This window comes from Penicillium verhagenii (assembly GCF_028828195.1).
Source record: "Penicillium verhagenii strain IBT 33310 chromosome Unknown utg000005l_segment0_segment0, whole genome shotgun sequence".
NCBI lineage: Eukaryota > Fungi > Ascomycota > Eurotiomycetes > Eurotiales > Aspergillaceae > Penicillium > Penicillium verhagenii.
Genome location: NW_026643169.1, coordinates 2,830,568 through 2,854,820, shown reverse-complemented (window position 1 = coordinate 2,854,820; position 24,253 = coordinate 2,830,568). Strand labels below are relative to the sequence as shown.

General features: G+C 47.2%; 10 protein-coding genes across 10 annotated transcripts; 3 read left to right on the top strand and 7 right to left on the bottom strand.

Moving 5' to 3' along the window:
- Positions 1-138: 138 nt before the first annotated feature.
- Positions 139-905, bottom strand: N7466_004587 (alpha/beta hydrolase; the record flags this gene model as incomplete). The annotated part of the gene is made up of 2 exons (XM_057163984.1): positions 139-453; positions 525-905. 2 exons carry the CDS (start codon positions 903-905, stop codon positions 139-141), a joined length of 696 nt encoding a protein of 231 aa, XP_057022665.1.
- Positions 906-1,561: 656 nt separating this feature from the next.
- On the bottom strand, positions 1,562-3,081 carry N7466_004586 (uncharacterized protein; the record flags this gene model as incomplete). The annotated part of the gene is made up of 3 exons (XM_057163983.1): positions 1,562-1,945; positions 2,016-2,331; positions 2,393-3,081. 3 exons carry the CDS (start codon positions 3,079-3,081, stop codon positions 1,562-1,564), a joined length of 1,389 nt encoding a protein of 462 aa, XP_057022664.1.
- Positions 3,082-4,755: 1,674 nt separating this feature from the next.
- N7466_004585 (DUF895 domain membrane protein) lies at positions 4,756-6,221 on the bottom strand (the record flags this gene model as incomplete). The annotated part of the gene is made up of 2 exons (XM_057163982.1): positions 4,756-4,907; positions 4,970-6,221. 2 exons carry the CDS (start codon positions 6,219-6,221, stop codon positions 4,756-4,758), a joined length of 1,404 nt encoding a protein of 467 aa, XP_057022663.1.
- A 3,108-nt stretch (positions 6,222-9,329) lies between these two features.
- N7466_004584 (LLM class flavin-dependent oxidoreductase) lies at positions 9,330-10,835 on the bottom strand (the record flags this gene model as incomplete). The annotated part of the gene is made up of 1 exon (XM_057163981.1): positions 9,330-10,835. One exon carries the CDS (start codon positions 10,833-10,835, stop codon positions 9,330-9,332), a length of 1,506 nt encoding a protein of 501 aa, XP_057022662.1.
- A 926-nt stretch (positions 10,836-11,761) lies between these two features.
- Positions 11,762-14,100, top strand: N7466_004583 (sodium:solute symporter family protein; the record flags this gene model as incomplete). Its single annotated transcript, XM_057163980.1, has 4 exons — positions 11,762-12,049; positions 12,127-12,388; positions 12,442-12,719; positions 12,778-14,100. The coding sequence occupies 4 exons, from the start codon at positions 11,762-11,764 to the stop codon at positions 14,098-14,100; spliced, it is 2,151 nt and encodes a 716-aa protein (XP_057022661.1).
- A 307-nt stretch (positions 14,101-14,407) lies between these two features.
- On the top strand, positions 14,408-16,437 carry N7466_004582 (Zn(II)2Cys6 transcription factor domain-containing protein; the record flags this gene model as incomplete). The annotated part of the gene is made up of 5 exons (XM_057163979.1): positions 14,408-14,505; positions 14,570-14,647; positions 14,697-15,407; positions 15,476-15,756; positions 15,827-16,437. Coding segments are annotated over 5 exons (1,779 nt in total), but the record flags the coding sequence as incomplete, so codon positions are not given.
- A 329-nt stretch (positions 16,438-16,766) lies between these two features.
- On the bottom strand, positions 16,767-17,623 carry N7466_004581 (class I SAM-dependent methyltransferase; the record flags this gene model as incomplete). Its single annotated transcript, XM_057163978.1, has 3 exons — positions 16,767-17,285; positions 17,359-17,527; positions 17,586-17,623. 3 exons carry the CDS (start codon positions 17,621-17,623, stop codon positions 16,767-16,769), a joined length of 726 nt encoding a protein of 241 aa, XP_057022659.1.
- A 767-nt stretch (positions 17,624-18,390) lies between these two features.
- Positions 18,391-19,708, top strand: N7466_004580 (proteasome regulatory particle lid subunit RPN9; the record flags this gene model as incomplete). The annotated part of the gene is made up of 3 exons (XM_057163977.1): positions 18,391-18,655; positions 18,745-18,980; positions 19,067-19,708. The coding sequence occupies 3 exons, from the start codon at positions 18,391-18,393 to the stop codon at positions 19,706-19,708; spliced, it is 1,143 nt and encodes a 380-aa protein (XP_057022658.1).
- Positions 19,709-19,937: 229 nt separating this feature from the next.
- N7466_004579 (GPI-anchored transamidase subunit GAA1) lies at positions 19,938-22,039 on the bottom strand (the record flags this gene model as incomplete). Its single annotated transcript, XM_057163976.1, has 4 exons — positions 19,938-20,426; positions 20,498-21,360; positions 21,442-21,680; positions 21,741-22,039. 4 exons carry the CDS (start codon positions 22,037-22,039, stop codon positions 19,938-19,940), a joined length of 1,890 nt encoding a protein of 629 aa, XP_057022657.1.
- Positions 22,040-22,638: 599 nt separating this feature from the next.
- On the bottom strand, positions 22,639-23,773 carry rbd2 (rhomboid protease family protein RBD2; the record flags this gene model as incomplete). Its single annotated transcript, XM_057163975.1, has 6 exons — positions 22,639-22,853; positions 22,904-23,025; positions 23,089-23,154; positions 23,213-23,294; positions 23,364-23,501; positions 23,581-23,773. 6 exons carry the CDS (start codon positions 23,771-23,773, stop codon positions 22,639-22,641), a joined length of 816 nt encoding a protein of 271 aa, XP_057022656.1.
- Positions 23,774-24,253: the final 480 nt, after the last annotated feature.

The window sequence follows — 24,253 nt, the reverse complement described above, 5'->3', positions numbered from 1 at the left end:
CAGTGTGATACTTACAAGTTACTAGACTGTCACTTAGCTAATTAATTATGTTAGAAATGGTATCGTTTTTACCTCTGAAGGTCTCCTTTGATATTCAAAGCTAAATTCAAAAACTCAACCACCATTCACTTAAGATACTCAAGCTAACGCTGATTGAACCACACCAGCCACAGCTTCCGGCTGGCTCAGCATCGGCAAATGACCCGCACTGCATCGTTCGATCTTGCTCCCCGCCAAAGCAGCCAGCTGCTCCTGAAGCGGAACCGGTAGCGCATTATCCTCATCGCAGATAAGATAAACACTCGGCACATCCTTCCACCCCGCATAGCTAACCGTGTCGTCCCACCCCTGTGCAGGCTGCGGCTTGATGGCGTCAAGCCATCCGGCTTTCTCCTCCTCGGGCAGATCCCCTAGAAGCAAAATCTCCGGTTGCGCGCAGTAAGATGCGCCGCCCTGCCATATTGCGACTGCGTTAGTTTTACAGAGTACAATTAAGTAAAGAATTCAGTTCCGGATACACGAACCTCCACCACGGCAAAAGGTAACGGTTGGTGCTGGTAGCCCTCGGGGAAAACGGCTGCTGCCAGGAATACGATGCTCACTACACCGGGCTGGTCTCCGCGGGTCTTCTTGTCTAGTCCTTGCATTGCTTCGCTGCCGAGAAAGCCACCTGCTGAGTGGAGGGCCAGGAGCACGTCTTCTCCTCGGGCTAGAATCGCTTCAATGTGGGCGCGGATGCCCTTCACGTCGTCTTTCATTCCGGGATTCCCGGGGGATGTGGTGTTGGTGCTTTGCAATTTGGCTACTTCGGTGGATATGCCGCTTGCTGTGAGGAGGGAGGTCACTTTTTCAAATACTGTTGGGCCCTCCCAAAATCCTGGGACAAAAAGCACGGTTGGAGCCATGATGATGCTTGTTTGAATTTTTAGTATGTAGATTGGTGGGTGGTAGAGATGTTTGGGTTTAGGGCGATTATCTGGGGTGCAAGATGTTTATAGGTGCATGAGGTTCCGGCCCCCGGCTAGGGTCTAGTTCCTGGCGCGGCTGAGGGGAAAGACTCAGTTGTGAGCTTGGGGTCATTGATTGACCACCTCAGTGGAAGGCTTGACGGAAAGAATGCCCATAGGCTCGGCTAATCATGCAGTCAGATTATAGCGGGGGTTTTTAATTTACGTCCGATGGGGTCCAAAGCGGTAGATTCCACAGGTTACCCCAGCCCCCTTATTGATCTGATGATTCGGGGACTTGGGGCCAACGTAGTACGTAGTATGAAGTCTTTGAAAAATTAATTGATCCAAACTATCCGTACATAAAGTCGAACTTCAAAAGGGATTGTTCATGTGCATCATTTCATTGAAAAATCGTTACTCGGTGGGCATTTTATGGCCAGGAAAGTCTTTCAAATATAACTTGACACACATTGCAAGGTCTTGAGCACACATCCGACATCCAAAGGCTAAATATATCCAGAAGAAACATTGATACTGTCATAATGTTGCCCATGTCTTGTGTTGAGCTTCCACGAAACTTCAAATTGACATCAACTATTCCCCGAGGACATCTAGTAAGTGTCGTTGGAGGTATAATCCACGTGTGGTGCAAACTTGAGCTCAACAGCGCCGACATCGAAGACAGTGATCACGTTCTTCTGGAAAGTATCACCAAGAATGAAAATATCCTCAGTCGCATCATCACCACCGTCCTCAATACCGGTGATACAGACAGCATTTCCATCATCATCAGTGCCAGCATAAAGGATCATATCAAGCGGGTTAATGGTGAAAGCGGTACCACCAATAGTGATAGTGTGAGTTGGGGCAGTAGCATCGCAGTCAACAACGTAAGCACCCTCGTCATCGCTATAGACAGCAGCAGGGCTGAAGGCAGCATTTACGGCAGCAGCCACAGAGGTGGGGTAGTAGTTCAAAGTCGTTCCGGAGTCGACCTAGCCCAATTAGTCAGTATATGGGTCCGATAAAAGGTTCGGATAATTCAGATGACAACAGGTGACCTACGATGTACTGATAAGTGGAGCCACCCGATCCAGAAACCTCCACACCGTTGATTGACACATAGTCAATGTTAATGGTGTAGAAGTCGTAGGCATCTGAGTATCCCTCAATCGTAGTAACAAGAATGTCGGTGGTCGTCCAATCTTCAGTGAAGTTAACCGGGGGCAAGCCACCAAGAGTCAGGTAGCCTGCAGCACCAGAGACATCACGCAGAATAGCCAGACTGAAGTAGGAGTCAATCAAGCCGTCCTTGTACATGGTTGTGAAAATCGGGTTGTAGACTTCCTGATCGTCAGTCTTGGTGTTGTAAGCACTCGTCCTGTGAGGAGACCATCTAGTTAGCACGCTATTCTGGCGTTCAATGATGGGATAGTCCTTACAGTGCAGGATAAGCAAGACCAGTCAGTCCAGAGGTAGTGCCATCTCCCTCCCAGGCAGCCTCGGTGACGACAGCAATCTCCTGGTCCACAGTAATGGAGGCAAGAGTCACAGTCTCGGTGCCCAAGTAGCCGTACAGGTATTCACCGTCACCATACTCAATCTCAAACTCTTCTCCAGAGATCTTGGAGAAGGTGCTATCAACAGTGTAAGTGGAGCCGAATTCACAAGTGGCGGTTGTTGTCTTGTCGCCAGTATCAAGGTCAATGCACTCAAAGCCCTCCTTGACGACCCAAGTATCACTGGAGCCAGTATCGACAATGACATCAAAAGTCTGGGTGCCAAAGGTGATGGATGTGGCAAACTCTTCTCCTTCAAATAGGGAGATGAGTCCACCGCTGCCTGAGCTGGTTGTGCTTTTACCAGTCAATCCTTTCAGGTACGCCGCGCTGCGGGGGTTGGCACGGTTTGTGTTAACCTTGCTCAGGCTCATAGCGCCTCCAGATTTTGAGAGGGTGCTGGAGGTACCAAGAGCAGTTGGCTTCCAAGTGGAAACCTTGAGGTCAACATTGCGGCTTTGCAGAGTGCGTTTAGCCAGATGGTCGACAGTGGGGTGCACATGCTCAACGGGAGCTGCGTTCACGGTCAAGGCCGCAAGGGACAGTGCCGCTAGTCCAGCTACGCGATACATTCTGGTAAGATGAGGAGAGGGAAGCTGAGGAGATGAGTGTGAACGAAGAAAAGAAAGTCTTCCCTGATGGCGCGTTGGGGGATCTTAAATAGATAATTGAATACATTTATGGGCGGGGGTTCCATGGGCGGTTAATTTAGATTTACTTCGTCAGGACATCCACGTCGGGCCCAAAGCACTATCTTCAGGGACATTGTTTCAATTTGGGTTAGTGCGATGGTTCGTGCAGATAGTATTGGTAGCGTTGGAGATGAAGTTTCTGCTCTGTTATGACGATTCTTAGCAGCGCGCACCAATGACATTGTCACGATTGCGTAGGGAATTAAGCCAACTGATTTAGCGTCCTGAAGAATCAATTTCATCTTTTTCTCTGCATTATTTCCGACGGACGCCCGTTATGGTGTTTTCCTTCGCTTCTGAGAAGGATAAGGCTAAGCCTTCCTTTGACTAGATGCGGGGGTGCTTATCTTGTTTCTCCTCCCCATCCAACATGCCATATTAGCGATCGAAAACCTGCTCAACGCCACAGGAACATTTTCTGTGACAAGGAGATGTAAAAGGGAGCTGTGAATGACACATATTTGGCTGGTAGAAAAAGCGATGGTTCATAAATGTGAAGTTGAACGCGTGTCAGTACCGTCTAATCTCGTTCCTGGATTATTGCGGGGACTAATGTGGCACTTTTCACGAGTAGTAATCGGGCGTTTAGCGCGAACATTACAAAGCTTGAGAATATTAATATGCCGTATTGCATTGTCCCTCCAATCAGATCCCTGAAACACTCCAAGACGCCATGCCTTGAAATGTTGCGTATGTCAATCAATTGGAAGACCCCCCTTAAGCGTTGATTTACTCCGTAACAAGCCACAAGCCACGATCTGGTGGAAACAACAGTGACCCTTGGGAATTGACTTGATTGGCCAGCTCAGTGTTATTTCTTCTTGTTTTTTTTTTTTTATTTCTTTAAAATAATTAGAGGAGGAAACGATCGCAAGAAGGGTATAAGTGGATTTTACAATACTGATAGTATTATATGGGCCCATAAGGTTAACCTTTTAAGTGGAGTAGAAAAGCTTCTTAATTTCAAAAATGCTCCGTATAAAACACCCACGGTTACTCTTGCAGATATCAAGGCTGACTATAAAATCGTTAATAACAAGACATCGGAGTCCGAAGCCACCGCCCGTATCCGAGTTCTCTCTCTCTCTCTCTCTCTCTCTCTCTCTCTTCTAAATTTCCTTCCTCTTGCCACAAATTCACATGCGTCAACTCTTTCAGTGTTTACCCGAACTGAAAGTAATAACTTTAGCTTTCTTCCTCATTTTGGCTGTGAGAAATTATGCTCACGGCTCCATACACCCATGTGGAGCAAATATGAATCAAGCTTGATCGACAAGACCCACCGTCAGGCACAAGACCCAAGACATTTCGAGCCCGTGGTTTGATATGGCGGATCCAATAGGTTAAATCGAGCGATCTGCATGATTGGAGAAAAACGAAAAGTACATATCACTCATTATTCAGCATTAAACTGATCTAGAAATTTAATTACAAATCTAACACATACTGATTTTTGATAGCATCTCATCCTGTCATGCAATATTATCGGCTGGGGCCATGGGATACCGAGGGGCCACAATCCAGCATTCACTGCTCACATGTGAATCAGGGTCATTATGTTTGAGCGACATCAGTGGATATCTTCTCCTTGTCGTTGATAATCACTTCTTTTTCAATCTGCTCGTCAGATGAATCGATGGAGCTCTCAGCCTCATCGTTGGGGATATATTTGTGGACGACAATCCATGTGGGAACCACGCAAAGACCTATGGCATGAATTAGTGTCTGACTTTGATACACCTCTATCTCTCTATTTCCCAAAACTCACCTAGAAGGATTGTGTTGACAGCCATTGGGGCACGGCCACCATACCAATCGTGGGTATTGAGACCGTATGAAACAGCCTCGCCGAAGCTCATTTGTCCACGCAGGATACCCGTCAACCGGGTCAGCTCAGACAAGTTGTCAGTCATTTCACCGACCGTATAATACAACCAGTTGATACCCGTCTGTTGGGCGAACTGCCAGAGGAAAAGGGTGAAAGCACCCTTGGTAAAACCGGGGGTATAAATGTCAAGCGTTGGCGGGTTGGCAGTATATTCTGACTGCACAACCCATGCATAAATCCAGGTGGTGACGTGGACCACCATAACCCAGTACCATCCATAGGTGATGCGGGTTTTGCGATCAAACTTCTTCCAATCCAGCCATAGTGAGAGGCCCTGTGACGCAAAGATGCAGACCCAATCACCCAAGAAGGCAATCAGGGCACGTGCACGGACACTGAAATAATATGTCTCAAAGTTGCCTGAGTATTCATTGAAGTAAATCGCCCAAAAGATGGGCAAAAGCAGAATCACCCTGCACTCCTTGCAGGTGCGCCACAGCGACTGGAATTCTTCTTTCCAAGTCGCGCCCGGGCGGAGGATGATGGCAGATCCATCAGAACGCTGCACTTTCTCTGGCGGCGATAGAAGACAAGCGATCGGAACAGCCAGACACTGCAGTGTAATAAAGACAATGTAAGTTGTGTATCCAACACTTCCCTCACCATCGGTCTGCATATTCAATCCCAAAACGATCGAATTTCCAACAATGGGTCCCATCATCGAGAAAACAACCCAAATATTGAGGTACCGAGCACGCTTCCCAGGCTCCGGGTATCCGATCGCGATAGCACCCTCCGTGGCCCAGTACAAGCCTGCGGAGATACCACATGCCGCGGAGCCCACCAAAACGAACCAAACGTTGCCAAATCGGTCATTGGTGTACAAGCCTGCAGAGTACAGGGGATAACCGATCGCACCAATAACCAGGGCCCATTTGATGCCGATACGGTTTGCGATCGGGCCTCCCAACAAACAAAATATACCCATCAGCGCAAATACCAATGCGTTAGCGGCGTTCACTAGGAACGGCTTCTCCTCTCCTCCAGCTCCCAACGAGTTCATGGCATTCCACATGCCCGGGGCAAGGAATCCAACAACACCAATGACGCAGGCATTGAATATGGTCGTTCGGTACCAGATGCGTTTGACGGGCACAACGCCCGCGTGTTCGATGGTGTCGGCGTGCGCCATGGCTGAGTAACAAGGCTTGGCTAACGCCAAAAAGCTTGGAAAAAGTAGAGTTTACGGCGTCGGATTTCCACGCATGGGCTTATACAGTATTTATTTACTTTCTCGCCGCTCTGGCTTGACAGGTGCCCGCGGGCAAGCCAGATCAAATTTTGTTTCTGGTACCTCCGGATAAAGCTTGTTGCAAAAGCACGCCATAATGCGGAATGCCTCATAAATACAATGGGCCAATAGGGGGTATTCATTTTCTTCGGGGTTGTGTTAAGATGGAGTCTGATGGACTTTGACTTCTTAGAAAACGCTGACGGACCCACTTTAGCTCGGCAAAGCTTTTAGTCTCCAGATATACTCGGCAAAATCTTTTACATCTCGCCTATGTCGGAGGCCGCAAATATGACTTTTTTATAGTGAAGAAGATTGAAGAAAACGAGCCAGCATTGTTAAAAATCAGGTGAGTATTACTTTGGATATGAGTTGGCCAGTTTAGCAGCTTCCAAAAGGTTAGTAGATCGCATTTTAACGTTATTAAATCCAAGAAAATTTGAAATCTGAAATCTGAAATTGACTGTCGGGTGGGGCGTTGACACTAGCGCAACCAAACAATTCATAATGAAATCCTTTGGACATTCAAGACCAGATACCATATGGCGGAGTATAGCGGACATGTCCACAGAGCGTTTTAGGAAGTGATCAGTTAACAGTGAACATGGGGTGTGGAGTAGAGCTTGAATTAGAACATCCGAGTTGAAAATTCTTACTTCGTCAACTTTTATGGCCAACTGGATGCAAACAGCAAGCAAAATCTTCAACTCGTCAAAGTTGCCATCGGCTTTTTCCGACTTGTCCGTGCGGGATACATGGGATGCTTATTGGGCGATGTACCTATGGGCTCCACAACTCAACACTGATGTGGGACGCAGCCTTATCGAAGGGATTCCTTAATCGGAAATTGGAATTCATGGATGTCAATCCAGCTCTCAGTATAATTATCATCAAGGTCAATTATGCAGGCATTGCCTTTCATATCAATCAAGTAATTCTCAGGCTTAGCGATCCAAATGGAACCCATGCTCGTTCAATGTTTTATATAAACCTTTAACGCAATTTTTCCATCTGCGTAGACCAACGAAGTCGATCATCAGATATGTCTTCTGTAGGGAGTAGGGAGGTCATAGGGAGGTAGGTTTCGCAGTTTTGAATCCTTGACCTAATAACTGTGCATATCGGATGTCATACGAAGCCAATCATAAAATGTGTTGGTAAATGTTTTTTTAATTGTAAAAACATACCAAAATGTGCTTGAGCGGTAAGCTTAAGGGGAAATAATTTGAAAAACATGCTTCGCTTTAGAATCGCATATGTTCTCTGTAAAATCTAAGACGATAGTGAGTTTAGTGTTTTTGGTGTACCAGTACCTTTTACTTGTAGCGCAAACATCCTTCAATCAAACAACCTTAAAGGAGCAAACAACCTTGACTTTAAAGAACATGCTCAACTTTAAAATCGCCCATAACCTCTATAAATCTAAACGCCGTGTTAAAATTAAATGAGTATTGTAGAAGTTTCCTAGATTCTGTCTAGAAGTACCCTTCTCTTGAAACCGCCTCCCAGGTTGGAAATTTGCTCAACTTAAAATCGCGCACAGCCTATATAAACTCCAAGTCATAGTAAATTTAGCATTCTAGATAGTTATACCTTCTAGAATAAGCTTATACAGCAAACAAGCAAACATCAGCGAACAAGCAAACAACCTTAAAGAATGTGCTCAACTTTAAATCGCGCATAGCCTCTATCAATCTGAACACCGTATTAATACCATGTTAAAATTAGATACTAGGTTGAAAATGTGCTCAACCTTAAATTGCGCGTAGCCTCTATCATCTGAACGCCACGGTGATACCATATTATGCGCATAGCCTATATCAATCTGAATACCATGTTAAAAGTAAATACTAGTAGTATTCTAGTAGTATTCTAGAATTTTTCTGGATTTTGTCTAGAAGTATACCTTCAATGTTCTTTTGGAACCACTTCTGAAAATTTGCTCAACTTCAAATCGCGCACAGCCTATATAAACTCCAAGTCATACTAAGTTTAGCCTTCTAGATATACCTTCTAGAATAACCTTATACAGCAAAGATTCTTGAACAAGCAAACGTCTTCGAAGAAGCAAACAACCTTAAAGAATGCGCTCAGCTTTAAAATCGCGCACATCCTCTATAAATTACAAGGCCACACTAAACTGAGACCCTTCTAGGACTGACTACCTTCCAAATAAACCATCTTTATATACCAAACAAACAGCTTTGCAGAGGCAAATGATCTTAAAGAATTGAGAACTTGGAATAACTTTAAACAACAAGCTTAACCATTGAGAGTCATATTGGCTTTTTTTGGAACAGCGCATGTCCTATACAAACCGGATCCTCTCCTACTCGATCATATTCAATTCGTCTGCCGCAATAACCGTCCGTCTGTTTGACGTTCCTTTTCCTTTCGACTCACCCGACCCAGTCGGGACGCTATCTCTAGTAGATACTCCCAAAATGACTACTCCTAATATGCCTGCCGATGCCATCGAGTGCGCCTTGCAGAATATTCTACCTAGCAGACATCTGGATGGACGCATCTTTGAAAACCCTCTGCGAAATTTCATCCAGAAACCTGGAGGATCCTAACCTCTCAAGCTTTGTCGGCCCTGCAGGCCCTGCAGAACTAGAATGGTAAGGACATCCGTGGATGACTTGGAAATCAGAAGTCATCGACTTTTTTCGATCCTGGCCTAGCATATACCCCTGGAAGATTTCCGGTCATTAAGGGAATCTCTTATTACGCAAACACCTATTTTATCGACTTAATGAATGATGAAGCCCAGTGTCAGGATGAGAGTATTTTGAAGAGCATTATCGCAAACTGTCCCAAGCACTGGATAAGCTGCGGACTGGTACATTTGCAGCCTGAGCCCTGGAACGACATCGAAAATGGTTACCCGAAAGCTCATACTAAGTCATATATATGGGCATGTATCTCTGATCATTTGTATTGAAAATAGAACTTGAGTATCAGAAGCGCATGTTCCAACTTAGTAGGCACTATCTCTCAGTGCCAAATTTATTCACTTCCAATAATCTGACTTGCACTATTGCTGTTCTCCTTAAACTGATATACGGGCCTCTCCTCTCCTGCATGCCACTTGAATTTGCTTCCTGGATGATCTTCCGGCAGACGCTTTGACCCAATAAAGACCTCACGGGCAGTGGCGCCTTCTTTCTCGACTTTACTGCGAAAAAGTCCTCGCCGCCGCAGCTCGGGGAGCAAAAACTCAACGATATCTTCAAACGTCCCAGGATTCGTTATGTGAGCAAGGTTGAACCCATCCACTCCAGCTACATTCACCCATCTTTCTAACTCATCTGCAACACTGATAGGACTACCAACAATCTTAGCCTGAAGCCCTCCCACACTGATGTACTCGACAATTCGTCTTTTCGTCCATGGCAGATTCTCGGTTCCTGGGACTGTACCAGACCACCGTCGTACGATAGACTGTACTCTCGGTGACTCGCTGAATCGAAAATCTTCATCATCAGGGTGCCCAGACAAGTCAACTCCAGTCCAGCCTCCAAACAAAGCAAGTGCACCCTCTTCATCCGCGTACTGAAGATACTCATCTCGCTTCCGCTGTGCCTCTTCATCCGTCGCCGCAACAATCACATTAATCCCCACAATAATATTTATGTGTGCCGGAAGCCGTCCTTCCTGCTCAGCAATCCCCCGAATATTTCTCACCGTCGCGCTCGTAATTTCAGGCGTCTGTCCCCCGATAAAGATCGCCTCGCCATGCTTCCCTCCAAATCCATTCCCCGCTTCCGAAACACCAGCCTGGAACAGAAACGGTGTACGCTGCGGCGAGGGCTCGCAGAAGTGCGGGCCGGGGACATCAAAATATTTGCCTCGGTGATTGATTTCCAGCACACCATCTGGTTGAATATACACCCCAGTCTCTCGATCTGCGACCACAGCTCCATCTCGAAAACTGCCCTCCCAAAGCTTGTACAAAACTTCCATGTACTCATGACCAATCGCATACCGCTCATCGTGGGGAATCTGTTCTTTCAGACCGTGATTCCGCGCCGCACTGTCGAGGTATGAGGTGACGATGTTCCATGCCACCCGACCTTCGCTGAGATGGTCCACCGTCGAAAGTCTCCGAGCGAGAGCATACGGCTTCTCGTACGTGAGACTTGCGGTGACTCCAAATATGATGTTCTTTGTGACTGCTGCCATCGCGGGGACAAGGTATAGTGGGTCGTTGACGGGAAATTGTGCCCCAGAGGCCAACGCGGGAGTGACATTTGCGGGGCCCTTGTAGACGTCGTACGGCCCCAAGGTGTCTGCGATGAACATGGCATGGAAGCCGGCTTCATCTAGAAGCTGGGCCAGATCAGTCCAGAATGACAGTTTCTTGTATTGGTCGGTCTTGTTCCGCGGGTGTTTCCACAGACCTGGTGCTAGATGACCTGGAGTGTTCATCACGAATGCATTTAAAATGATTTCTTTGCGCTGCGCCGTAGGCTCTGCGCTCAATATTTGAGAATTTTCTGCCTTTTCTGTCATCTTGAATGCTCTGTAGTTGGGATCGATTTGAATGGTTATGAGTCATTCTCATTAGACGATTTACCAAGCGGAGGATTTACGGCCAGTGTGAGACGCCTCCATGGTGACAATGATCATGCCCTCTCCTCTCATCGTTGTTTGTACTCTCATCCTCGTAATTCTTGATACTGATGTCGGAATTTATTCTATCGGCCGACAGATAATCGTGATTTTGGTTTTTGGTGCGGAGTAATTTTGTGGCATTTTTGTTGGTTCGTGATAGCGAGCGATTCCATCGTCATTGAGTGATGATGGCACGCAATCCGAACAGGGGTAAGAGGTCATCAACATATCTAATTGGTAGCAACCCCCAATGACATGGTTATTGCTTTTTATAACAAAAAGATTTATCTCCAATAGCTGGATTCTATTGGTCAACTATGAAATATTAGCTACTAAAGTACAATTGGCATCAGCGGTGATGCTTGAGGTACTCCAGCTGAAGCAGCTTTCCAAGATTTGACGAAATAACATTTGTTCATAACACCAGTAACCAAAAACTTTTGTTTAAATGTTAATCATGATATAATCAAAGTCAGAATGCCATGCGACCGATAGATTTGATATTCACATGTTGAAAATATTTACTTATCTGGCGAATCATCCACAGATCTGACCCGAGTGTTAAACTTAGCCTTCCTGCATAACGCAATAGTGGACACGAACGACGTGGAAATCTACGTCAATGCGGTTCTTTTATTCTTTAAATCTTGCGTATTCTCGAAAGATTTTAACTTGATTGGGCCCACATCATCGTATAGTGGGCTAGACGCAAGCAGCCACCTGGACCCTTGACTCTTGAGTAAATCAGTATATGAACTACAGTCTCCAGTCACATTAGACCAGTTTTCTGTTAAACATTTCATTATTTAAAAATTTCATTAGCTATGTCTAATACAATAGATACGGCCAAGCTGGCCTTGATTTCTCAAGGTGCAGCTTATGGCCTACTCATTGGCCTTGGCGTGGTCTTCTGCGGCGTCATTCTCTTAGCCGTCAAGGTTCAAAAAGCCTATCTCTCGGAGGATTCAGGAAAATCCGAGATGTTCATGGTCGCCAATCGATCGGTTGGTACTGGTCTTACAGCTTCAGCGGTGTTTTCATCGTGGATGTGGATCAATGAGACTGTGTTGGCAGCGGCAATGTGTTATAATTATGGATTAGCACTTCCCCTGGTATGTCGCATGAACTATTACTTTGCCACTTCTTTTTTCTTGTTTCTCCTTGACTTTCAAGCTAATCAGAGTAATAGTGGTGGGGCTCTGGTCTTTGCTTCCAGATTGCACTAATGGCAGCACTCGGCGTCATGGCAAAGATTCGAGTTCCATACGCGCACACTTCGTTGGAGATCGTGCGCATGCGATATGGGAAAATTGGACATCTCGTGTTTATCGTTCTCAACTTGGTAAACAATGTTTTTGGATGTGCTTCTATGATTATGACCGGATCCCAACTTATCTACGGTGTCTCTGGCATGAACTTTGTGGCAGCAACTATTCTCATCCCCCTTGGAGGTAAGTGACTCTTGAGATCCATCCTGTAGAAAACCCGCTAAGTTATTTGATAGTGGTCCTATATACCGCTGTTGGTGGTCTCAAGGCGACATTCCTCACCGATTATCTTCACACCGCGATTGCCTTGATTCTCATCATCTACTTTACTCTCGCTGTACTTACCAACTCTGCGGTGGGTGGATTGGGTGGGCTCTACGAGAAAATTGTTGCCACCGCCGGAGAAAATTACATCGTTGGTAACTACGATGGGTCATTGCTCACCTTCAAATCCAAAGGTGCCATCATCTGGGGCCTGATCTTGAAGTTTGGAAATTTGGCTTTAGTTGTTATGGTAAGGCGTGATCCCCCTAGAAGATTATTTTACAGTATGCTAATTTCAAGGATGACAGGACACGGCATTCTGGCAAAAATCCTTCGCAACCGAGGTCCGGTCCACAGTGCCCGGATACAGCATTGCTGCAATCGCTGTGTTTGGTATTCCGTGGGGTTTAGGAACAGTGATTGGGTTGACGGCGCGAGCCATCCAACATACCCCCATCTTTCCCACATATCCTGGTGAACTCACTTCAACCGAGGTGAGCATGGGGATGGTCATGCCTTATGTACTCAAGGCTCTGCTGGGTGACAAGGGAATCATTGGTTTCTTTTTCCTGCTCTTCATGGCTCTCACCAGCACCGTTTCGTCGTCTATGATCGCAGTAAGCAGTATACTCTCTTACGATATCTACAAGACCTACTTGAACCCCAAGGTGAGCGACAAGAAGCTCGTACGCGTCAGTCATATAGCGGTGGTCGCTCACGGTATCTTCATTACCGGGATTTCCATTGCGATGAATTACGGCGGGGCGAACATGACTTGGATTAACTACCTGCGACCAGTTATATCCTGTCCTGGTATTATTCCTCTCATCCTGACACTGTTTTGGTCGCGCCAAACCCGCCTTGCTGCCATTGTGTCTCCTATTTTGGGATTCTTCACCGGCCTTGCAGTTTGGTTAGCAACGGCCGGCTCGATGTACGGGGCTGTCGACATCGCTACAACGTCCAACGAGTACCCTGCTCTCTACGCAGCCATTGCATCCTTCTTCTCGCCGGCGCTTTATTCCGTCGTGCTGTCTCTCTACAAGCCCTACCAGTTTGACTGGCGAGAATTCCTTCGCATCGAACTGACCGATGAGGCCCGGCTTCACGCCGCATCAGACACAAGCACACTTAACGAGGGCGTTGAGTCCAATGGTGAATATTCTCCGGATGATCTGAAAGATCTCAAGAGCTCAGTCAACTCGTTGCCCGGGACTGCCCAGTCTGAGCCCAAACGTAACCTTGACCCGGAGGAAGTCCAGGCGCTTGAAGAGAAAACAAACCCTGCGACATCCCCACCGATATCTACATTCCAGCTCAGTATTGACGATGTCCAGCATCCGTTTGATGATGCGACGTTGAAGGAACTTTACAAATGGCTCAAAATTGCATGCACTTTGTTCGTGGTGCTCTTCCTGGTCACCGTTATCGTCTGGCCACTTCCACTATACCGTGATTATATTTTCACCAAGTCATTCTTCTCTGGATGGACAACAGTCGCTATAATCTGGCAGTTTTGCGCGTTTGGCGCGGTGGTCGTCTTCCCGCTATACGACGGAAGGCACGCAATTGCGACGGGAGCTAGGGGCATTTGGAACGCCTCTAGAAATTACTTTAACCGAGATCGGTAGTCTAAATCAACGTCCATATACACTAGCCAGTTTTGGCGAAATTCACCATCATTCATACACTAAAGTCCAAGCCTCCCTGCGGCTACTTAGTCGCGAGTCGCGTTAAAACCGGAATAAGTGGGTCCTTGAACGGGATTAACGGGATTAAAGGCAACATTTCAAAGGAGAAGAGTCGCATCTCCGTTCCCGCTTCCGCTTCTTCACTCTCTTAGTCTACTCCGTACCATTCATCAATACATGAAATAATCTTCCGATTATCGTATTTCTCCGTATTGCTGTGGGACCTGGTGTAACAGCCCGTTCCGCCATGAGTGATACCCTCGGAGCTCGTATGCCGAAGGCGTGCAGGACATGTGCCAAGGCCAAAGTACGATGTGAGCCGGAGGCAAACGGAGTCTGCAAGCGGTAAGTAACTAGATATTTCAAGAGTGTTACTCACGTGAAATTAACCCACACTGGTATTTTATAGATGCCGTCGCTTGGAGAAGGAGTGTAGTGGCCAGGCCCCTGGAGCACATCGTCGTCAGAAACCTACCCGAGGGAGCCTGTATGTATTCTGATTTAAATTGTGACAATCCACTAATACATATCATCAGCGAGGTTTCAGCACTAGAGGCAAAGCTAGACCGGATGGTTGAAATGCTTGCCGCATCGGAGAGATCTAGGGATGCCCAATCCAACATTAGTCCATCGCCAGGACTGTCCTCAATACATCCAAATGAGGATAATTCAGTGCCGAAGGGACAAGATGATGAAATATTTATGGCAGTCTTGAGAAGGTCAATTCTCCCTTTGTTTCCGTTTATTGTCATTCCTCCCAATCTTACTGCGGAACAATTACGAAGAGAACATCCATTCCTCCATCTGAACATCTCCATGGTCGCCAGTCAAACGGGACCACGCCAGCGAGAAATTGCAGAAACGGTCAAACAGTGGGTTGCAGAGCACATTGTGCTGGGTGGTCAACATAGCATGGATATTCTCCAGGGTCTTCTCGTCTTTGTGTCCTGGTTCATCACCGTTTCTAAAATTCCACGTTGGGAGCAATCCGAACCAAGTACCGGTCAGATACAGGACGCTGTGGGTCCCAGTATCCATGCTCAGTTCAGCGCACAGCTTGACGTATTCATGCAACTAGCAATGGCACAAGTCATCAGCTTAAATTTAAATCAGGGGATCTCGTCGTTAAGAAGCCTTGATAGGCCGCTTTCCTACCTGAGAGCTATTGACTTCCAGCCTAATCAGATTCCTGCACGAACTCTTGAGGAACGTCGGATCTATTTGGGATGCTACTATATCAGTGTCATGTAAGTTGATTGATGCTTTAATCTCATGTAGTCGGACTTTTCACAAGTTATATTGACCAACCATCTAGGCTGACCGTGTGCGTGAGAGACATGGAACCTATCCGCTTCACAAAATATACCCATGAATGCTGCGAAGCCCTGCAAGAGGCTTCAGAATTCGCTACCGATGCCTATCTTGTCCAGCTTGTACGAGTAATGCATCTGGCTGACAAAGTTCATCATACAATGTCCACCAATCTGCAAGAAACTCCTCCAGTCCTTACCACGCCGCTCGCTCTCATAGTTCGAGGTCACCAGGCAGAGCTTCAACAACTCAAAGCATCCTTACCCTGCGAATTTCCCCACTCAGGTCAGTACACGAATCTAAATCCCCGATTTGTTGCTTCGATGCTGATTTCCCATGGTCCCTGATCGTGTAGCTCTATTATCTTGTCATTACCAGACGGTAGAGATCCTCATATATCGGGTCTCGTTGAGTGAAGATTTCTCCGAATCCAAGTATGGAGATCACACAGCGACGCGACTGGATCTTCTCTTCCGCTGCTTGGAGGCCGTGAAGTCTTTTTTCTACGACATTCAGTCCATTCCATCCGAACTACTCCCCTTCTTCCCTTTTACTATCTGGTGTCAATTTGGCGTTGCTATGGTCACACTATCTCGACTGACCCTTTTTCAGGGTGAAAACATCGGATGGGACAGAGCTTATGTTCAAAGTACAATTGACGTTGACCAGACGGCCGAATCAATAATCCGGAAGATACATGATGCCGACACTCTCGCTTTGCAGAGAGTGGACAATCACGAAGCCTTCTCAAAATCACCTGAAGTCTTTGACCGAATAGCTTCAAGAATGGAGCTATTCAAAGCGGTTCATCGAAAGAGACTAGAGGCTCAGGAGAAAGCCAATCCGCAAGCACCTCTAGAACCACCGGACTTTAGCTTTATGCTCAACATACCAGTCGATGCATTGTTTCCGTATGGTCATTATGGCGAGATTCCGAGTGTCTTTGACCCTACAAATCTTGCCCCGAGGTATTATTGATAACGTGAAGCTATAATTTGGCCCACAGGATAGCGTTCCATTTCTTCAAATCTTTTCTACAATGCACCATAATAAGGCTGCATGTAAATCAAAATAGAATAAGAAGATCAATGCCAAGATGTTGCATTACAAGTAACGTTTATCACTTATAGAGACATGGGAAAATTGTCAAATTGATCCATATACTATATGAGTATAGACCTCCTAGGGCAATGCAGTCCAAATTTGGAGGATAATGAACACTACTACATAACTCCCCGGGCCCCATGCCACAGCGAAGTTTGTCGTATCTCGACGCCGCATGACTTCACTCAAGCTCATACTCGTTGGGCACGAGCAATGAAAACCGTCTTAGAGATATTCTTCCCATCCCTACTGAATACCAACGGCTGATCGAGGATCTTGTATCCGACAGCGCCGAATCCAGCTCCCTGGAAAAGCTCCTGCATATTTTCTTGAGAAAACCCGTGGGACTTGACGGTATGAGCAGCATTACCAAAATCATGCTTGTCTCCTCCATTACCGTGGCCATGCCCGGAGTGTGAAACCAAGTCAATGATATAGCAGACACCGCCCTTCTTCAGTCGCCCTCCCAGTTGCTGCAAAGCATTGGCCGGGTTCTCAAAGTGGTGTAATGCCATGCTGATGGTGACCAAATCCAGATCTTTATACGGTGGCCCAGAAAATTCGACGGGGATATTCTCAGCGAGAAGATCAGCTGTGTGGCCAATCACCTTGTCTGTAAGGCCAAGAAGGCCAGAATTATGGTTGAATTGTTCCACCATGTTATCGGAGACATCAATGCCGATAACTTGAGTCAAGAAGGGTGCTAGGGTCTGCACGTAATTGAAAGTCAGTTTTATGCAAGTGAAAGAATCTCCTCAGCTTAAGTGCTTCCAGCTAACATACCATCGAAATCATCCCTGGGCCACAAGCGTACTCGAGCATTCTGATGTCTTGATCTTGGCTGACAGTGTCTTTCCATTGATCACTGATCCAGAGTCTGTTCTGCAAAGTCTGCTCCGAAAGCATTTTCATCGAGTCGGCAAACCGATCTTGATAGCTGACTGCCAGCTGGCTATGATGGGCCGTCAGTCTCTCATTTCAGTCCAAGATTTGTTAGGTGTCTTTCTTACTCGAAGTATTTCCGATTTGCCTCTGTGAAATCAGTCATGATGGAGAGAGTTGTCTCAGTTCAAGGGTATGGATACTAAGAGTGTCGCGAGTATGTAATTGTTTAAGAAAAAAGGAAAAGAAGACAATATGCGATAAAGTTGATATCAAGTGTTCAAATGTTTAGGCTTGTTCAGTCTTCCATGGTTGGAATCGCAGTATATAAGCATCCTCTCGGAGACATTTCGGACACTTCCTGCTGCAGATGCCGGGGACCTTAATTGATACTTTTCCCCTCGGAAACATTTTGTCGCAGACTTCGGGAGGTGCATAGAACACTGTAATGTCTCCGAGTTCCAAGTGGGAATTTTACCTATTTCATTCAGAGCAAAGCAGGACCTATACTGCCTGCATGTGGGAGTGCACTGAGTCAGTGCTAGCTTATAAGCTTCTTGCAAAGTTCCGAAAGCTTTGTTTCGCTTTAGAGATCCAGAAATTAAATTTTTCAGATTTTTATGGTCAATACTGAAGTATATTGTCCTCCTCCTATTAGCATGTATCTTCAATTTTGATCAACAAATTTGCACTGGTGAAGAAGTACTTACTTGTAAGTTGTAGTAGTACATGAACGTAAAGCTCTCAGCCTTCACCGCCCGAAAGCTGCGGCCAAAAAGACATCATCAACAGCTTCCGTTGTCCGCCCCATCCTCCCATCCATCATCCATCCCTCACCCCCACCACTTAACGACTCTACCTTATCTCTTTGTGGTGTCTCCCTCTCACCACGGCCTACAAGTTTGCTCCAAATCCTCCCACATTTCCCCCGCCATGGAGTCTAAGATCCCCGACTTCCTTGCCGAACAGCAAGCAAATGGCACCCCCGAGACGCAAACCTACTTCCTGACCTTTGAAGAGTTCTGGGAGCGAAAGCTATGGCATCAACTCACAGATTCCCTGGTTGAGTTCTTCCGCTTGCCAGAGAGCGCACCCCAGCGCTTAGCTATCTTCAAGACCTTCGTGCTTAGCTTCTCCGACCGGATCAACCAACTCAAGTTCGTCGCGCTGGGGTTGATGGCATCGACAGAATGTGCTGGTAAGTGCTCTTGAAAAGCAAGCTATCTCCGTGATCTGCACTGCCTAGATTACTGTGGGACGAATTGCTCACTCCTGCGGGGACAATAGATGACAAGGAACGATTGACTTTCCTCACAACCCTCGCGGATAAGGTGAACACGCCCGAATCACAAGATGCCTATGTCTATGCGCTTGCCGATGTCGCCAATGCCAAGCTACGACTACCCGATCTAGAGGGGGCCCAGAAGGATTTGGCCTCTTGCCAGACGGCGCTGGACTTGTTCGATTCAGTTGAGACTGTTGTGCATGCGGCATTCTACAAAGTTAACGCCGACTATTATCACGTACGTCCTTCCCCTTCCTTGCTGCAGTTGAAATGGACAATAAGAAACACCAAAAACTGGAGATACTGATACTGACTGTATTTCAGGCCAAGGAAGAATTCGCATCCTTCTACAAGAACGCCCTCCTCTACCTGGCTTGCATTGATTTGGAAGAAATTCCCGAAACCGAGCGTGTCTCTCGCGCCTACAACCTCAGCGTCGCTGCCCTTGTCTCCGACTCGATTTACAACTTCGGCGAGCTCCTCTTGCACCCAATCCTGGATTCCCTGACCAACACACCGCACAACTGGCTGCGCGACCTCCTCTTCGCCTTCAACCGCGGAGATTTGACCGCTTACGATGTGTTGGCTGGTAACATTAGCAAGAACAAGCTGCTCGAGTCACACCGCGGGTTCCTGTACCAGAAGATTTCCCTGGCTGCACTGACCGAGATGGTGTTCCGACGCCCCCCACACGACCGTTCCCTTGCTTTCTCGGCCATTGCCTCGGAGACAAAGGTACAGCCCGATGAGATTGAGCATCTCGTTATGAAGGCTTTGTCGCTTGGTTTGCTCAAGGGATCAATTGATCAGGTGGCGCAGGTGGCACAGATCCACTGGGTGCAGCCTAAGGTTTTGGATATGAAGCAAATCGATGGAATGCGAAATCGGTTGAAGGATTGGGATGCTGGTGTTAACCAACTGGGACACTGGATCGAAGGAGTGGGCAAGGATGTCTGGGCTGCATAGACAATTTTTTGGTGTCTTGGACCGTTTTTATCAATAATAAATGAATAGGCTGTGGTTATACTCCCCAGCAATGGGACACGTCTTTGATATGTTTTTCTTTCCGTTCGTATTCCAAGCCACCAGATAATGATTATGTAGTAGCGGACGACAAGACTTCAGAATGCGATGTTTTGCTCATTTCTGGCTAAGATTATATAACAGCACACGTATGACAATAATTAAGCTGACATTAGAACATGGATGATCCTAACAAGATACAGCCAATCAACCAAGCTGGCCACCAAACACACCACACCACAACTTGGGTCCACATGCCCCAAACATCCCACCCGAACGCAGCCTGTGTCAAGACCGTCTCGACAGATATACCAGTGTACCAACAGGCGCCCAGCAGAACGGTTGGTGGGGAGAGAAGGTTCAGCAACACCAATCCAACCCCAGAGAAGGCGTAGCGCTTGGCACCTGATGTGATATCCAGATGGGTGATGAAGCTCAATGGTGCGCAGAGAAGACCTATCATGAAAGAGAGGGAAAAGTTGAGTGTTGCAAGGGTGGAAAGAGATAATCCCAAGAGCAGCAAGGTAAATGACTTGATCAAGAGATACTGCTGTGGGACCAGAGGGGTGAATATACCCAGGCCGTTACAGAGGAGGGCGGCTAGAACGAGAGGGAATACAATATCCACCGCAACGAACACGTAGGTGATAGTTGTAAATAGCTAGAAGCAGGTGTCAGTAGGATTTATCGTCAGGGAACTATGCAGGAGGCTTTGTATCGATCTGAACTGACCTGATGGGGAAGAGTGTTGAACATCCAGAGCGGGACTAAGCCAAGCAAATGGAGGCCAGTGACCAAGGTGAGTGGCAGAGCCAAAAGGCGCTCTGCGACGGTGCTTTCACTGATATCCGGCGCCGATCCATTTTTAGGAGCCGCCTGATGGGAGGTTTTCTCGAGAGGCTCAGGGGTTGTGGGCTTTTCCTTTTTGGCGTCTGGGTGATAGCCCGTTCGCATCCACAAAGCGATTGCCATGATGGTAAAGTTTCCAGCAATGAGCATAGCGCTAGGGAGGTAAGTTCCAATGCTGACAAAACGGTTGGATTGCATTAGCAAGTAGAAGAAAAAGCTCTGGTGCAGATGCTCCAGAAGGTTGTTCAAGCTGCGACAGAGACTCTCGATGGTACGTCCCAACGCCATTTCATCTTCCCAACCTTCGCCCTTGGTTTGCAAGGTGATGGCATCAATATGGTAGGGCATAAAGCTACTGTGAGCGCCCGTGGCATACCCAAGACCTTGCTTGGTCATGCCGCGTAGCATGGTCTGTAGGCGCGCCTCGTAGCTGTCATTGTGCTCCCACATCTCCTGCAAATTGGCACCAATGCCCATTTGACCACCCGCGATGGCCACTGCCGTGTTGAATAGATCCAAATTTGGCAATTGACCATTGACTCCATCGTAAACGATGTGTAAGTTCTTGAAACGGTGCTCAAAGGGATACTCAATGACAAGCGCCCCCTGTAAAGCACCACTCTTCAGTGGGAGCGGCTGAACCGATGCCGGGTGGAGATCATGATAAGCATCAATCCATGCCTGAGTTCCGGATTTGCTGTCGGGGGTGAAAAGGAAGATTATGTCCTTAGACCATAATGACCACCCTATCAATTAAACAATATGATGTCAATAAACCACAATCTGTGTATATACTAGTATTTCAAATACCTCGCGGAGCGACTCACGTTTGAAGTATCTAGCCAATGTCAAAGCCAAAGTGACACCATTCATGTTCAACTCATCATCGGCCGTTTTCCATGCAGCAACTAAGACAATCGCCTCTGTCGCATCGCCTCGGGGCGCATGGATGATGCCGTAGGTGTTCTCGCCCTGATGGGTGATTCCCGCTGAGGTATATTCATACTTCTGCGTTGCAACCTTCAAGCCCGCAACCTTGAGGATCGATTGAAGTTTAGCAGAGATGCTTCACTAATGGTCAGCATCATGTTCAGAACCCATTGCGCTCGGGGCTTATTCCACATACGCTGGAGTGAACTCCGCCTCGTCTTGCTGGTTCTCGGTACTTCGGCCCTCGTGGAGTAGTCCTTCTAGCTCTCGCTTGTAACCACGGAAGATGTTCTGCTCGCTTCCGGTGAAGTATGCATGGACCTGGCCCGGCAAAAGCGCATTTTCGGAGATGTAGGTATTGCGGGAGTATTCATTCAAGGGAAGGAGGAGAAGCCAGACGACGCCGACAACGATGCAAAGGAGCGACAGCAGAGGAGGCAAGCGAACGAAGAGGAGTTGGGGGTTATTCCGCAGATTGCGGATCGCAGCTGGCATGAGTATTAGTCTCACGATCGGTCTCTGGTATAATTGGGGGGCTTCTGCTGTCGGGGAAAGAGACAAGAGCAATTGGGTTATGGTTTGGATTTTCTCACTCACATTTCAGCGCCATTTAGTCCAGGTCATTGAGAAAATCCTAATGTCCTTCCCATTCCGTAGCAAAGCTAGCAAATCGGATTTCAGGTTTGGAACAAGGGAAGGTGGAGTACATCGGCCATTGAAGCTCCAGCTGTTGTTTACGGGGAATTTACGCCCGGCAATAGTGACCAACTATGCAGTACTCCATATCATCAAGCGGAGTACATCTTGCTATGTATTTAGTACAGACTAGCATAAAGCTGCATCTTAGTATTATTTGCTTCAGTTGGAATTGCTTCGGTTTGATTTTTGTACATTAAATTGAGTTTCTCTGCAAACACGCCAACATTAAATTCGCTATGCTTTATTGGTGATGCTGAGATGATCCATAGATGCATTTCCTTTTCCTCATGAATCCCCATCCAGCTGCATCCCAGAATTTGAACTACTAACACAAAGTACCGGTGAAATAAAAAGCTATACACGGATGGGAAATATTAAAGAGCTCCTGGGCCGTCTTATGAGCCCAAGCGCTGCGTAGTTCCCAAGTAGCTCAAGGGAGTTTGGTTTCCGGTGCCTGCGGCATTGGAGGATGGGAGTACCCCGTATCGGCCATATGTCTTCTGGTCCACCGATACATAGTGGGGCAGGCGGCCCAAGAGGTTGAGCTTGCCTTCGATCCATCGAAGGACCTTCTCTGGGGGCACAAAGACCTTGAGGTATCCAAGGCCAACTGCTTGGGTCAGTAGAATTCTCGAAGCAATGGTTTGAAGAAGTACTTACAGAGGTAGCCCACGAGAATTGCACAAAGATGGCCCAAAAAGCTCACATTGGAGACAAGAATGGACAGTACAATGCAGGCAAAGAGAGGCGATGTCCAGGTGGGAATCTTATACGGGCCGAGGCTACCAAAACGGGAAATATGTCAGTTATAACAACCAACGGGACTGCTGAGGGTTTCCACAAACCTGAAGTACGGGTGGGACTTGAATGTCCGAATGGCCTCGGAACCCAAAAGCATGAATACCCAGACACTGAAAGTGGTTAGATCCAATGTTTCTTTTGATCTCATTCTTGACATGGCATGCTCACCTTGAGCCGACAACCGGGGTATTCATATGCAAGATCACTTTCTCAATCAAGAGGTAAAGACCTGCGGGAAGAGTTGACAACGCTATATATTATCAAAAAGCCGTCAGTCAACTTGTATCTCGGCAGGGAGTATCTCTCGAGGGCTACCCACGTCCGAGGAATAGGGCGATGGCAGTAAGGGTGCCATGTTCCGCCTCGAAGCGCTCCAAGAGCGGTGTCAGGGCAATGGTATTCAACGCCGCGTGGAAGAATCCGGTGTGGATGAGAGGATAGGTATTCAAGCGGTACACTAAATTCCGAAATATATCAGCCGAATGCCTTGGATGGCCGAGTCGAGCGGTGTCCGCAAGAACCGGGTAAACACCTACTGGTACCCAAATTGATCTCGTCGGGGATCAGGGATCCCCATTGCACCACACTCCAAACAGTTTGGAACTCCAGCAGCCAAAAAACAAGAATCACTAGCAGCACCAGGCGCGTGAATAGCGGCAACCGCAACAAGTATGATCGCACACGCGACGGGTTGAAGGGAAGCGGCGGCAAAGCGGTCGGGGTGGCCATGATCAATCAATTCCCACTACGGGATCGCAAAGAGTATACTAGATTTGTTTCAAGTCCGGTGCTGGGTAATCGTGTCGAATCTGGCAACCTTGGAATGCGGTCCGAAAAACGTTGGGAGTTCGGGCACTCGAAATCGACGGGCGGAGCGGAGGATCGAGGGGGCGGAACAAGGTGGCTTCCAACTCTCGCGGTATTTGCGACCACGTTTCAACGGGGATATTGTATAATAGTTTGACGTGGTGTGGCTACAACTCAGTAGCACGGCGCTTCTACCAAGTAAATCTGCGGAAGCAGTCATGTTAATTTGACACCGTGAAGGATCGGGTAGCCAGGGATAAACTCACGAGGCGCACGCGATCCGGCTATGTGCAAGAACGCGACTTTCCAAGCAAAAAAAGCCCAGTATTACACAGACCACAAAGGAAGTGGTTCAAAGTCGTTGACTGCAAGCCGAAAATCCCCTCTAAAATATATAGAGGA